The following is a 14,313-nucleotide window of genomic DNA, read 5'->3' as shown; positions in this document are numbered from 1 at the left end:
TCCTTTTGTTCTTCAGTCTAGTTGTGGAGGACGTTGCTTCACTGGCCCAAGTTGACACCATCATTGCGCTCTTCATGGGCGAGGCTTCTGGATCAGTCGTCAGCTTCTGGACAGCCGCTCATGGCGGCTGCTGGCCGCTCACGCTGGCTGCTGGCTACACACGGTAGCCCATGGCAACCCACCTGCCATCATCGGTGATTCACGGTAGCCCAGCTCCAGGTTGAGCTGTTGTTCAGCATCTTAGCTGTAGAGGGCAGTGTCACTGGCCCTCATATGTGGGATCTAAAACGGGGCCCTCTGGCATCCCAAGCCAGCTCTTAACCAACATGCCACTCGGCCGGCCTCACGCCTCCTTTTAATACACAAAAAAATTACTTATTTTTTTCCAGTCAGAAATTAAATTTATCAACATAATTTACCTATTTCTTGCCACATTTTAATTGCATCTTTTCTTTTGATTTCTCTTTTCTTCTGGCTTAAGTAGATCCTTTAGTAATTCTTTCAGGGAGGGTCTGTGAGTGATACAACCTCTTTTTTTTTTTTTTAATGTCTAAAAACAGTTTTGTTTTGTGTTTGCAAATATTTTTTCTGGGTATAGAATTTTAGGTTAAAAGGGTTCTTTCTTTCTTTCTTTCTTTCAACATGGAATAAAAAATTGTCCCATAGCTGATAAGAAGTTTGCCCTCAGCCTAGCTGGTATTACTTCACAGATAATGTCTTTATCCTTAGGTAGCTTTAAATTTTTCTCTTTATCTTTGATGCTCTAATGTTTACTTCAATGTGTCTAGAAGTATTGTTTTGTTTTAAAATCTTGCTCAGCACCATAGTGTGTGCTTTCTTTCTTCAATTCTGAAATATTCTCAACCATTATCTCTTTGGATATTTCTTCTTCACTGGCTTCTCTAGTCTCTACTTCCAGAACTCCTTTAAGACAAATGCTGGGGCCTGTCTTTCATATGCTTATCTTCTGTTTCATATACTTCATCACCATATCTATGCTGTGTTCTGGATGAATTCCTGGAGACTATCTTCCAATTCACAGATTCACTCTTTGACTCTGAACAGATTATGTTAGAGTAGACTTTATTCCATGTATTGAGTTTTTTATTTCAACAGCTATTTTTTTATTTCCGATAATTCCAATTGTTTTCTTTTTACACCCATCTGTATCCATTCTGGATTCATTTTTATTCATTCATTGTATCATAATTCATTATCACTTTTATAGATGTTATTAATTCTTTATCTTTTGAGGATCTTAAATATATTTAAGTCATACTCAAAGTGTGCCATGATTTGTATTTCATCAGCAGTAAATCCACTTCTCACTTGTTGATGTTTTTGGCCGTCTTTCTTAATGTCAGTTCTTCCTGGGTATTTACATTTTTCCCACCCATTTTTCTCTCTTCTCAGTGCAAGGCACCCTGGTTCCAGTTCCCATCAAGGCTGTCAGTTAACACAGCTCTGGGGACACCATTCACATCATACAACCTAATGGCCTAGAGAATCATCAGTCTCATCAGAGCAGCCTCTTGACTCATCTTCCTGCTACTGGTTTTGCCTTCCCTCCAAGCCATTCTCCTTACTCCAGCCATGACATCTACAGTGCAACTCTGATCATGACACTCTCCTTTCAGGAGCTCTCCTATTGCTCACAGGATAAAATCTAAGGTCCTACACGCAGTCCATACATGATTTAGCCTTTTCTTACCTTTCCAGCATGACTGAGCTCTAGACCTTACACACACACTCACACATAATCACGCTCAGACACACTCTCCACATTCAAGCTCTTCTGAACATTTTTTCTTTCAGTTCTCCCACACCATCAATCTTTGGATCACCCTCAATAGCTTATAATAATCCATATCCACAGAAGAAGATGAGTAGGAATAAGAATACCTAACATGTATGGAATGCTTTCTATAGCCAGGTAACAAGAGTTTATTCCTCACATTTATCCCTACTCCTCGAGAAAGTCTGGCATATATTAAGCCTTGGTTTAAAAAACAGTGAATGAATAAATCCCTAATATTAACCATTTTTGCATTCCTAAAGTAACTCTTTCATGGCTATAGTGAACTATTCAATTAATAGACTGCTTAGATTTGAGTTGCCAGAACTGGTATTTTGTATAGAATCTTTACTTCTATTTTCATAAGGAATACTGGCCCCTGTTTTTCTTTCTTTCTCTTTTCATTTCATTGGTCTGATATTTTTCATGAGAATCTTTTAAGAATTGTTAATTGGGAAGCTTTCCATATTTTTTTTCTCTTGAACAGTTTAAATAGCTTGAAATCTGTTCCTTATGAGTTTAAAATAACAACCTGCAAACCATCTAGATCTAGAAACTTTTGGAGAGATAATTCTTTGAAAAATTTTTAAATTTATTCCATAGTGATTGATCTGGTCAGGTTTTTACCTTGTGTTATATTTAATAATGTATGCTTTCCTAGAAAGGCATCTGTTTCAAATAAAATTTCCAACATAATAGACTGAATTGAATATAACATCTATTAGTAATTGTTTAATTTTCTTCACATCTGTGGTTATATGCCTTATTCTAATGCCTAATTTTATGTATTTTTAATTTATGTTTATCTACATTTGACTGGCTACTTACCTATTTGGTTGTTGTTTTGTTCTCCCAAAAGAAGTATATCTTTTTCTATGTTATAAATAAATCTGTAGCCTAGATTTATTTATCAAGACTTGTGTGTTTATTATTTCTCATTTATTTATTTTGGCCTTAATCTTTGTTAATTCCTTCCTCTTCTTTTCCTCAGGTAATAATATGGATAATAACAGCAGCTACCATTCTTGAGTAGCTACAGTGTATCAGGCTCTAGCCCATAATAAGCATTCAATCATTTTAAGGTGGATACTACCATCACAACTCACGGATGAAGAAACTGAAGCACAGAGAAGTTGCTAGCTAACCACCACCATAACAACTTGCAAAGGTCATTCTTTCATATTTAATAAGAAACTATTTAAGAAAATTAATTTTCTTCTAAGTACAGCTTTGAACACAACCCATAAGTTTTTATATGTAATATTATAAATCTCATTATTTTATAAATATTCTATAAATATATCTATAAAAATCTTCAGCTTTGAGTTCCTCTTTGGCCCAACTGTTATTTAGGAAAGTGTTGAGATTGTTTATTTCTAAGTGGTTAAGCAGGGTTTTTGAAACATGATTTTGTTATTAATTTCTAGTTTTAGTGTTACCCTGTACGCAAATATATTTGGCAAAGTGTCTGCTTTTTGAAATTTATTTAGATTTACTTTGTGCCTCAAAAGACTGGTTCCTAAATCTACCTGCTATCAAGAATTACCTGCAAGATTTTTAAAAATAGAAATATGGACTAATAATCCAATAAACAGAAAAGGAACAAAGCTTATGAACAGACAGTGCACAGAAAATAAATACATGAGATTCTTAAATGTATGAAGAGATGCCCAACATAATTCAGTAAAATTATTGTAAATTTAAACTACACTTAAATTCCATTTTCACCCATCAGGTTGGCAAAAATCCAAGTGTTTGACCAAATACTCTGTTGAGGAGACTTTGGAAAAATGGGCACTCTGATACATTACTGGTAAAAGTTCAAATTTATAGACCTCCTACAGAAGGCAATTGGGCAAATCTATTAAAATACAAATGTATTTACATTTTGACCCAGCTGTCTCATTTCTGAGAATTATTTTAATCCATACAAATGGACATTTGTACAAGGTTATTCATTGCAGCATTATGTGTGATACCAAAATACTGAGAATAGCCATTAATAGGGGGTCCAATAAATACATTATTTCACATCCATGTAATGAAATACTATGCCGCAGTAAAAGGGATTAAGATGCTCTTTATGTAAATATGGAAAGAGTTTTAGATATATTGCTAAGAGATACAAGTTACAAAGCAATATGTTCTATATAATTCTAGAAATAAGGGGGAAATAGGAGTATATATTATTTATGTCTTTATATATCTTACATATTTATATTAAAATATATACATATGCATATGTTTACATTTTTATTGCTTTTTATTTTTTATTAATTTTTATTAAATTTATTGGTGTAACATTGGTTAGTAAAATTGTATAGGTTTCAAGCATACAATCCTATAATACATCATCTATATATATTGCATAGCTTTTTAAATGATTGGCACCTAGAAGTCTGGGTCTTGTTTTTTGTTTTTTGCTTTGCTTTGCTTTAAAGCTCCAAGATGACACTCTTGTAGCAGATTCACAGAAAACCACCAATATACCTTACAATCAATTTGTGTAAATATTCCATAAGCACTAGAAAAGAAGCAAAAATCTCTTATAGAGGATCAAAGCTTGATGGCTAAATATAGATACAGATAAAAATAAATATGTATAACTCACATATTATTAAAATTATCCACATCCTCTCATTTCCTATCCTAGTTAATCTGTGATAAGAAGTGTGTTAAAATCTACCACTACAATTGTATTCTGTGAATTTCTCCATATTTTAATTATATATGTATATATACACACTATATAGGCATGTACACTGTATATATGGGTATGTACAATGATATATGTATCATTTTATATATACACTATGTTATAATATATACTATAACAAAGAGGCTCATCAGATATCTTTGTGGATTTTATCTTTCATGAATATACAATAGCCCTCTTTATCACACTGAAAATTTTTTTGCCTTGAATTCTAGTTTTCCATATTAATATTGCTAACACTGCTTTCTTTTTATATTTGATTATTATAACTTTTTCTCAATACTTTTCTTTTTAAATATACTGAGCTACTTTCTTTAATAAAATATAGATTGATTGATTAGGTTTTGTTTTGTTTTGTTTTGTTTTTTGAAGGATGACCCAAACTGAGAATCTTTGCCGTTTAATAGTGGAATTTAACTCACTATTTATTCTACATCATCTATGTACTCAGACTTACTTCTACCACCATATTTATGAATCCTTTATTTTTCATCTTTTTCTATATATGTATGTTTTCTTTGTTTTTATTATTTGGGATGTTTTCACTCTACCAGTGATTTTACATCCATGGAATATTTAATCTTCATCAAAATATGTCCAGCTACTGGTTTTCTTTCATTGATTTTGCCTGATATTGGATGAGTCATTTTCATCTGCAGATTTAAGTCTTCAATCAGCTTTAAAACGTCAATTATCCACATTTAATTCATGTTCTCTACCCTCCATATTCATTATAATTTTGCTCATCATTTTAAAGTGATGTTTTCCTTTGAATTATGTGAGAGCTTCTTAAGCATGTTCTCAATATTACTGTGTTTTCCACAAAGAAGATTCTGTGTTTTACTACTTCTAAAGCCATTTAAAATTATTTCTCGCCATGTTTAGTTTTCTTATTTCCTTAATTTAACCAGCATATGAGATTTTTCATCTCATTCTGTTGCCTCATTTTATATTTTGTCTTTTCTTTCGGACAGTTTACTTTTTTTTCTGAATTTGCTGAAAATACAAGGTTAATAGCTATCTAAATTTTACTTGGCTTTCTGTATTAAATCCTTTCCAAAACTTGGTTATTTCCTTACCTTCTAAATGCTAGGTTATGATTTTTCAGATGCAGAATCTTTTCTTTCACTGACCTGTGAGGGGTTTTCCTTCTTCTTCTTCTTCACGTTCAAATTTGAAAAAGAAGAAATCTACTCAGGCTTGCTATGTTTCCATATTGTGGGTAGATTCTTCTTGGCTACTCTCACAGCACATATAGAGGCTATTAGAATTTTCTTCTCAGAAGAGCTGGATATAAGACATCTATTAAACAATCCAGAAGCCTACGGGGAATGAGGAAGGAGCTGGGACAGGAGTCACTGCCAGCAGGGAAATTTCATCTCTACATAATTTCTTCTTTGTGTCTGTTAAAGCTTCTAAGCCACGGGGCCGATTTTTTTATGTCTAGTTTTCAGTTTGGCCTGGCCATCACTCCAAGTACATGACAGGCTTGTCCAACTTCTTAGCGGGTATATGGCTTCTCTCCGCCACCCTATCCACTGGCTTTCTGTGTGAGAGAGCCATATTTGAGCTTGCCCTTGGGCTCCCCAGAACAATGCTTTCAAATGCCGGTAAACTCAAAACTGCAACAGTGTTTCCATGTGGAAGACCCCAGCTGTTGCAGGGTTCACCCTCACTTCTAAAAACTACAGGATTCCCCCAGAAACTCCAGTTTCATATATTCCCACATTACATTGCTTTCTAAGGAAGGGGAACTGGGGTTCAACTCTCAATATCACTTACATTAGGGTCCTGACTGCCCCATAGATTACACACCCACAAAAAAAATATCATCAAAGTGTGTGTTGCGTTCCTGGCATCTTTCTTTAGTTTTCAGTCCTGATGCAGCATTTCAGACAGGATAAAATATTCGAAAAAGGGGATTAGACCCTTATGTTCAACTGTCATCTTACTCAGAAATCCTACCCAATCTGGGTCTGATTTTTATTAAGAAAGGAAGTAATTTCTTTACAGAGGTTCACCTAGCTCAAAATCCTATTTGAGATGGAGAGCGAGGTATTACTCCCTCAGAAATAGGCTCTAGTGATTTAATTGACTCTTCCATGCCTTGCAAATATGATTTCTAGCCAGGTGAACCTCAATAAAGAAAAGTCCTCCCTTTCTGATTAAAAAAGCAAGCCAAGATTGGGTGGGCGCTGACAACTTCCTGGTACCACTCCATCTCTCTCATTGCAGGGCTATGTGTCCCTGTCCCCTCCCACATTTATCTCAATATTTGGGCAGAAAAAAAAATGCTATTGTTCTTTTCCAAATACCTTCAAGGACTTCCAATTAGAATCCACAAATAGGGACTGGGAGCGTCACAGGTTCCCAGCACTCCGCTAAGCACCAGCACTTGGCCTTCACACTTGGCCTCTTGGCTTCTCCACCAGCCCACCAGGGACACAGAGAAATAAGACACAGACTCTCTGTGCTCCCACAGCATCCTGTGCATGTCACTTAAATAATACCAGTGACACATATTCTAATCCTCTATTTTTCTCTCCCACTAGACCATAAACCTTTAGACGGCTCGGCCATCACTGCATCCCCAGTGCCTATCACAGTTCCTGGTACAAAGGAGGTTCTACAAAGCATGTTAGTCGAACCAAACAGGAACCAGTTCCAGTTCCTGCCCTTGAGAGAAGTTCCTGGCTTAGTTGTAAATCACTGCTCCTGCTGTGACCGTCAGTCCATCGTGGGGAACAGATGCTAAACAGCCTTCTGGCAAACCCTCTCCCAGGATGATCTGGAGCTGTGTCTCGGCAGGATGAGCTTCCCATCCTCCTCAGAGCCACGGTCCCCAGCAAGAGAGGCAGGTAGGGGTTTTGTCTAGGTGACCGTAACAGCAGAATACCACTCTGACTCCCGCAACCAGCCAGCTGGCATAAACACCTGCTCTCCCTGCCTGGCACCTTGGACGCAGCCCCAGGATTCCAGCCGGTCTATCCCCACCCACCCACCCCCAAGCACACCCAGACACGACTGGACAGACTGGTATTTCTGGGTCCCCACCACTAGGGGTGTGGCCTCCGACAGCGCAGCAGCCCTACCTGAGAATGATCCGAAGGTACTCAATGCTCTCGGCCTCTTCGCACTTGATGGACAGAAGCAAGTTTCCCAAACTGCTGCCAGTACAATAAAAGTTTAGATGATCCTAGAAAACAGAAATCAGGCGTTAGCAAGGAGGAGGGAGACCTTCCAGGCATGGCCCCCTAAGTCCCCTCCTTTACCAGGAGTGAGTGAGAAGCCCCACAGCAGCGAAGAAGAGAAGGATGGTGCTGCTGAGGCCACTACTGATGACGATGAGGGAGGGGAGAAGCCGGAGTGGGAAAGGGAGGATCACAGTAATGGGTTCCAACTGCCAAGTCCACGGATGTGCCAGGAACTGGGCTAAGGGCTTAATACCTATTACCTCCTGTAGCCCAGACCATGACTTTATGGGGCAGATAACATCATCATCCCCATTTCACAGATGTGAAGACCATGTTCAGGGAGGTTAAGCAACTGTCCAGGGTCACACAACTATTATCGTAGGTGACAGATCCAGAGTACAAACCCACATTTGTCTTAAGTTCAAGTTCTTTACCACAAGGCACCGAGTCTACTTCCTTGCTCCCGGGGTGGGTAGCCCCCACCAATTCAGGCTATTTGTGAGAAGAAAGCGAGGCAGGAACCCTGCCACATCCACCCACGAGGAGCAGGGAGGTCTCTAAACAGTGAGTCTCACCCTGGCTCCGGGAGCCCACCTCAGACCTGCCACATCAGCGGGGCCCTGGAATCTGCATTTTAGTAAGCTGGCAGGGAGGAGATCCTGATCCACCTCCTCCCTGTGAGACTCAGCAAAGCTGCCTCAGGCTGGAGACTTCCAGGCTCTGCCCTTGGGACTTCTGAAATCTGGCAAGCCCGAGGGGCAGAATATATTTAAAGAAATGTAACTGCCACTGTTAAGCAATCAGAGGCTCACAACGCATCACCCAGTACAAGCACCCGGGGGGACCTGCTTGAATGAGGGCATGAGAGATTTGTACTATTTAGATGGAAACGGAGAACACATTTTTCCTTCCACCCAAATACTACCCATTCCATCACCTCCTAGAACATTTTCTCAGGGTGATCCCCACAAGGACCCACCACGCGGAGCCTTGCAGACTTCTGCACACCCCAACCCCCCTGCCCAGGAGCAGAGCCAGTCAGACTTCTCCAAGGAGGTCAGAGGTAGGCAGCGAGGAAGGGGGCAAGACCAGGAAGGAACAGAAACAAAGAGAGGGGGGCACTGGAGAAGGTCGCTGGGCTCCTCGTGCAGAGTCCCACTCTGGCAGCTATTTTCGCCCAGGGTCCGTCAGCCTCACCTTCCCTAAGAAGTGCCTGCGGTAGGCCCTGGCTTCACTCTTGCACTCGAGCTTGTAGCCGAAGGTGTTGGGGCTGAGGCCGTCCTCTTCCTCCTCCTCACAGATGCTGCTGCCCAGGGAGGTCGGTGTGCCCACGTTCTCCGGATCCTCAATCCAATAGCCTCCAAACTGGGGCAGGACAATCAGGGGGTACGGTCCTCCTTTCTCCACAACCTGGGGGCAGAGAGAGGGTATTGCACTGCGGTCTGCCCTGGGTCTTCAGGGGAAGGAGAGTAGCCCCAGAATTGGTGTCCCCACCACCTTTGAGCTGCCCCAATAAGGGGGCCCCAGTATCTGAAGCCAAAGACAATAACAGGAACCCCCTCCTCTCAGTTTCACAGCATTCCCAGCTTCACCGGCTCTGCAGCCCCAGGGTTGCAAGGCCTGGACTGGTACTCCCAATTTAAACCTGGAAAAGCTGACGTCATAAAGAGGAGGAGGCCTCAGGCCCTAGATTCTCTTCTACGTGGGGCGGGACAGGGACCATCACCATCAGCTACCCAGCTTCTCCCCAGAGACAGGATCCAGGGGGCTCCTACCTCATCAATGCTGGGGTACGGGATATAGTCATCCTGCAAGACAAACCAACAATGCCACCATTAGTCCCAGCAGTGCCCATGAAATTTGATCACTGTTTCCAGTCCCTCTCCCCGGTCTGGGGAGGGGGTGCGTTGGGGGGCCTAGAAGACTACACCAGGGCAAACAGCCTGGAGGCAGCTCTGGGATCTGGCTTCTCTTGAGCTGTTTCCCAAACTGACAGCCTGAGCGCAAACCGGCCAGCGGAACATGCAACACAGAGAAGAAGGAAGATGCAGAACACAGAGGCGCTGAACTTCATACACCTACTGACACTAGCTTCGCACCCTGGGAGGCTCCAACAGGAAGCCAACCCCTGGTTCCACCCAGCACAGGCAAGGGGGCTGACTTCCAAGTGATGAACTGCACCTCTGGGCCTCAGAAATGGACCTTGAAGCTGACTGATGCCTGCTGGAGCCCAGAGCACAGAGCCTGACACCCTGAACGCCGTGTGTGGTTCACTCACAGGACTGGGTGCCGAGGACCCAGGCCAAGCCACAGCCTTGGGTCTCCCCCAAGGCCTCCACCCCACCCTGCCTGGCTGCCCACTCTGTCCTAGTCAACACAGGTGCAGCTACTTACGTGGCTCTTGGTGAAAATCAGACAGTATAAGATAGCGGCCCCCAGCATGCCAGCCGCTCCCCCTACCTTCCTATCACCTGGCTGCCACCTCACCCACCCAGCCCACCTTGTTCTTCTGGGGTCCTGGCTTCTGCTCTTCAAGCTTGATCCCCTGCAGAAACAAGGAGAGAGGATCCATGGGAAAGCAAGCGTCACAAAAAAGAGGCCAAACGGACAAATCCCTTGAGATCACCTGCCTTAGCTGGGGGTTAGTAATAACAGCAGCGGCTGCTGTGTGCTGAGACCCTTACACGTCACACACCTAGTCACGCTCAGACCTCACAGCAGCCCAGACAAGGTACCAGGGCAGTGGGTTAAGAGCATGAACTCAGCCAGATCACCGGGCTGTAAATCCCAACACTGCCATTTACAAACGCAGGACCTTGGGCAAGTCACAAGAACCTCTCTGTGGCTCAGTGTTCCCAACCTGTAAAATGGGAATGACAATGGCACCTACTATAGTGGCGAAGGGTAAATGTGGATAACGTGGTAAGCCCTTGGGAGAATGATTGGTATATAGTAAAAGCTAGGAGTTATTATTATCACGAGGTAGGCAGGTGTTGAAATTATCTCCTCCAGGCTCTCAGAAGATGAGGCAAGGGGCAGAACAGGAACCCATGTCTGTGGGGGTCAGAGCTAGCAGGCTGGAAGTCATGCCACACCAGCATCACCCCCCACTGGTGGCAGGACCCACCGGCCTGGGCCTGGGCCTGAGTCTGCCACTGTCTTACTATTGCTGACTCTTACAATGTTGAGACTTTGGCAGCCTCCGTAGCTTCATCTGTGAAAGAAGGATTCTAACACCCACGCTCCCACCTTACCGATACATCACTGCAAGAATGAGACACCATGACTGGGCCTGGATTAAAAGGGTTCACCTGCAGGTACCTGGAAAATTCACTGCTCGGGAGCAGTGCTTTGTCCAGTGGTCCTATAGTCCAGTTCTGACAACTGGGTTTTATGGTAGGCAAGCACCTGGTGTTCCCAAGATAATCTGAATAAATCCAAAGAGGGTATGACATGGTGGGACAATGAGGAGAAACAGCTCCTCTCTGGAGAGAAGAGAGTCCGGAAGCAGCTGCTGCCTAATCGTGATATAACAGAGTGGGATTTGAACCAATGAGGAAACTGAGGCCCAGGGAGGAAGTTGCTTGCCTAATGTCATACAGCTAGTAAGTGGCAGGGCCTGGATTTGAAGCCAGGACACCTGTCCACCATTTGAAGCCATCTGGCCATATCTGGCAGCGCTCAGAGCCCAGGGCTCCTGCTCGTGGGGCGGGTTTAGACTTTGGCTTCTCCGGACTTCTCTGGGCTGAGTCACCCTGAAGCATTGTTCAGGTGGGTGTGGGGGGGCCCTTTTGACTGGACAGGTAGTCCTCTCCCCACACAGGAAGAAAACCACCTGGGTGGCCCTGTAGACCTTGTCTACAGGGAGGCAAACTGGGCGAATGGGGAGGTGGGTGATGTCACAAGTTTGTTTTGTTTGTCCTGCATTAGTCATCCCAGCCTGGGAACAGCCCCTGGGCAGAGCAAACCTCTGTGCCACCCCTCCCCCATGTCAGAGTCACCACCCAGCACTGGGCTCTCTCCTCTCTGTGTGTCATCCTTCACAATAGATATTATCACCATTTCTCCTTCCCCTGCCATGAAGAAACTGAGGCTCAGAGAGAGTGACTTGACCAAGGACACTTAGCCAGAGATTGTCAGGGTTACAACCAGAACCCAGGATGGAAGGGACCCCAAACTGTGCACTTAGGCCCTGTTGCTTCACAGGAACCAAACCCTTCTTCAAATTCCTGAACTCTCAGGCTGGGGGTCAGAAGTCCTGGGTCTTAGTATCAGTTCCTCACAACTCGCAGAGCGCCCTGGGCACTTAACTGCCGAGCCTCAGTCTCCACAACTGCAGCGTGAGGACAGACGGCGCCCACATTCAAGGACAGAATCAGGCCACGCCACCCGCTTCAGCCCCACTGATTCCCCACATGTGAGTTTCCTCCATACAGCAGAGTTGGAAACCAGGGCCCCCTCGGAGGCCCAATGGGCACATGGTAGGGAGCTAAACACTGGGAGGTCTGATTTCAGCCCCCAGCAGTCTCCACTGAGATGGGACTGGCAAACCATCCATGGTGTCAGCTGCTGTGGAAATGAGGAGGGAGCAAAACACCTCAAGAGGCTCCCAATCTATTAAGAAGTTAAGCCCAGCGGCCTCAAAACAACAGAACAATATGAGGCCAGGTAAGCGGGGCTGAATCATGTGCTCCAACAGAGAAGCACTTTGTGGGGGAGGCCGGGCGATCCAGCTGGGTGTGATGGATGGGTGGATTATGGGATCAACCGGAGAGAAGGCGGCGTGAGGACAGGGTGAGCCGCCAAAACCCCTGCCAGCTTCCCGGAGTGCCCTGATTCCATGGGCCTGGGGCGAAAATTCCAGCTTTACTCCAGGCAACTAAGCACTTAATGATACACTGTCTCCCACCACTGGCTGTCAAGGCACATCCCTGTTTCCTCCACCTGACTGTAAGTTCCCTAAATGCATCTAAATGCGCACGAAATTAGTTTGTAGTCTATACAATGTTGGGCACAGAGGAAGCTCTTAATAACTTGCCCATGATGATGACATAGCCACTAATAATATTATTCCCTCAAACAATCCCTCCTCTTCCCCATCCTTAGGGGAAACCCAGCTTTCGAGTCAGGACCTCAACAGAAGCCCTGTCAGCAGTGCCACCTGCATCTCAGCACTGCAGTGGGCACCCTGTGTGCCTCTCCTCCTATACCTTCCAGACCACTCCTACAGAACCCTCCCTTCCTTGAGCCTGTAGCATCTGCTTAGGGTAAAACTCATCATAACACAATGAGTGACTAAGCCTTCTGGCTCTGAAGCTACTTACTAGACATGAGCCCTTGAGTGTTTTATTTAATGTCTGTGCCTGTTTTCTCACCTGTGAAATGGGGATGATAATGATAAGATACCTACTTCCTGCGGGACTTGTCAGGAAGAAATGAGATAACACCTGTCAATCTCTGACCTCAGACAAGTGCTTAAAATATATGTGCTATCGGTGTCTTTTCCCCACTCTTTCCACCTGTGTCAATTCACCTTCTGGACTGCTCCCCATATTCCCTAGGGTAACAGGTCTTACCTGGGAGCCCTGACCCCTTGGTGAGGAATAATTATAAAGCCCCCCCCCAAATCCACACTGAACGCTGATTTCTATTCAGTACCTACCAAGTTTTTACATATATTATCTCATTTCATCCCAGCAACGATGTAAGTGGGTATTTTTATTCTTACTTATTTATAGAGGCTGTGAGATTGTGATTTATAATAAGAAATATATATTTTGGTCTTCATCCCATTTCTGGCACAGAACTCCTAAAACCCTTGGAATTTCCTAAGCGATAAGAGCAATGGGAACATTTGGGAGCATTTTTCTTATAGTAGTTGGCCTTTTGTCCTTGGTTCCTAAAATAGCTCAAGAACCATAAAGGTGAAAGAAGTGTTGCTCACAAGTGCATATTGGTGTACAGGTGTCTATAAGTGTAAGGTAACTTTTGGGACATCCCTAAGGATGGGACCTGGTCAACAGGAGAACCAACCATAATCAGAGGATTGGAACTTTCACTCCCACCCACCCCCACCCTCCCAGGAGGAGGGAGGGGCTGGAGAGTTAAATCAATCACCAAGGGCCAGTGGTTTAAGGAATCATGCCTATGTAATGGAACCTCCAGAAGAAGCCAAAAGGACAGGACTCAGAGAGCTTCTGGGTTGGTGAACAGGCGGAGGTGCTGGGAGAGTGGTGTGTTCAGAGAGCATGGAACCTCGGGGCCCCTGCCCACATACCTTGCCCTATGCATCTCTTCCATCCAGCTGTTCCTGAGTTATGTCCTTTTATAATATATTGGTAATCTAGTAAGTAAACAGTTTTCCTGAATTCTGTGAGCCACTCTAGCAAATTGATCAAACCGGAAGAGGAGGATCATGGGAGCTTCCAATTAACAGCCAGTTGATCAGAGGCACAGGTAACAAGCTGGACTTGTGACTGGCATCTGAAGTGGGGGCAGTCTTGTGGGGCAGAGCCCATACCCTGTGGGATCTGACACTAACTCCAGGTAGATGGTGTCAGAATTGTAGGACACTCAGCTGGTGTCCCAGAATTGTTTGGGGCGGGGGG

General features: G+C 43.8%; 1 protein-coding gene across 8 annotated transcripts in view; it reads right to left on the bottom strand.

Moving 5' to 3' along the window:
• Positions 1 to 14,313, bottom strand: part of RAP1GAP2 (RAP1 GTPase activating protein 2) — a 194,863-nt gene that overhangs the window by 15,338 nt on the left and 165,212 nt on the right. For 7 of the 8 annotated variants that reach the window (XM_019650493.1, XM_019650498.1, XM_019650499.1 and 4 more), the window contains 4 exons: positions 10,206 to 10,250; positions 9,481 to 9,513; positions 8,903 to 9,115; positions 7,604 to 7,707 (listed from right to left, as the gene is read on the bottom strand). In XM_019650493.1, coding sequence (XP_019506038.1) covers positions 7,604 to 7,707; positions 8,903 to 9,115; positions 9,481 to 9,513; positions 10,206 to 10,250 — 395 coding nt within the window. The remainder of the gene's footprint in view (positions 1 to 7,603; positions 7,708 to 8,902; positions 9,116 to 9,480; positions 9,514 to 10,205; positions 10,251 to 14,313) is intronic. The other variant, XM_019650494.1, reaches the window with a different exon arrangement.

This window comes from Hipposideros armiger, unplaced genomic scaffold (genome assembly GCF_001890085.2).
Source record: "Hipposideros armiger isolate ML-2016 unplaced genomic scaffold, ASM189008v1 scaffold_141, whole genome shotgun sequence".
NCBI lineage: Eukaryota > Metazoa > Chordata > Mammalia > Chiroptera > Hipposideridae > Hipposideros > Hipposideros armiger.
This window is presented reverse-complemented; position numbering and strand designations above follow the sequence as displayed.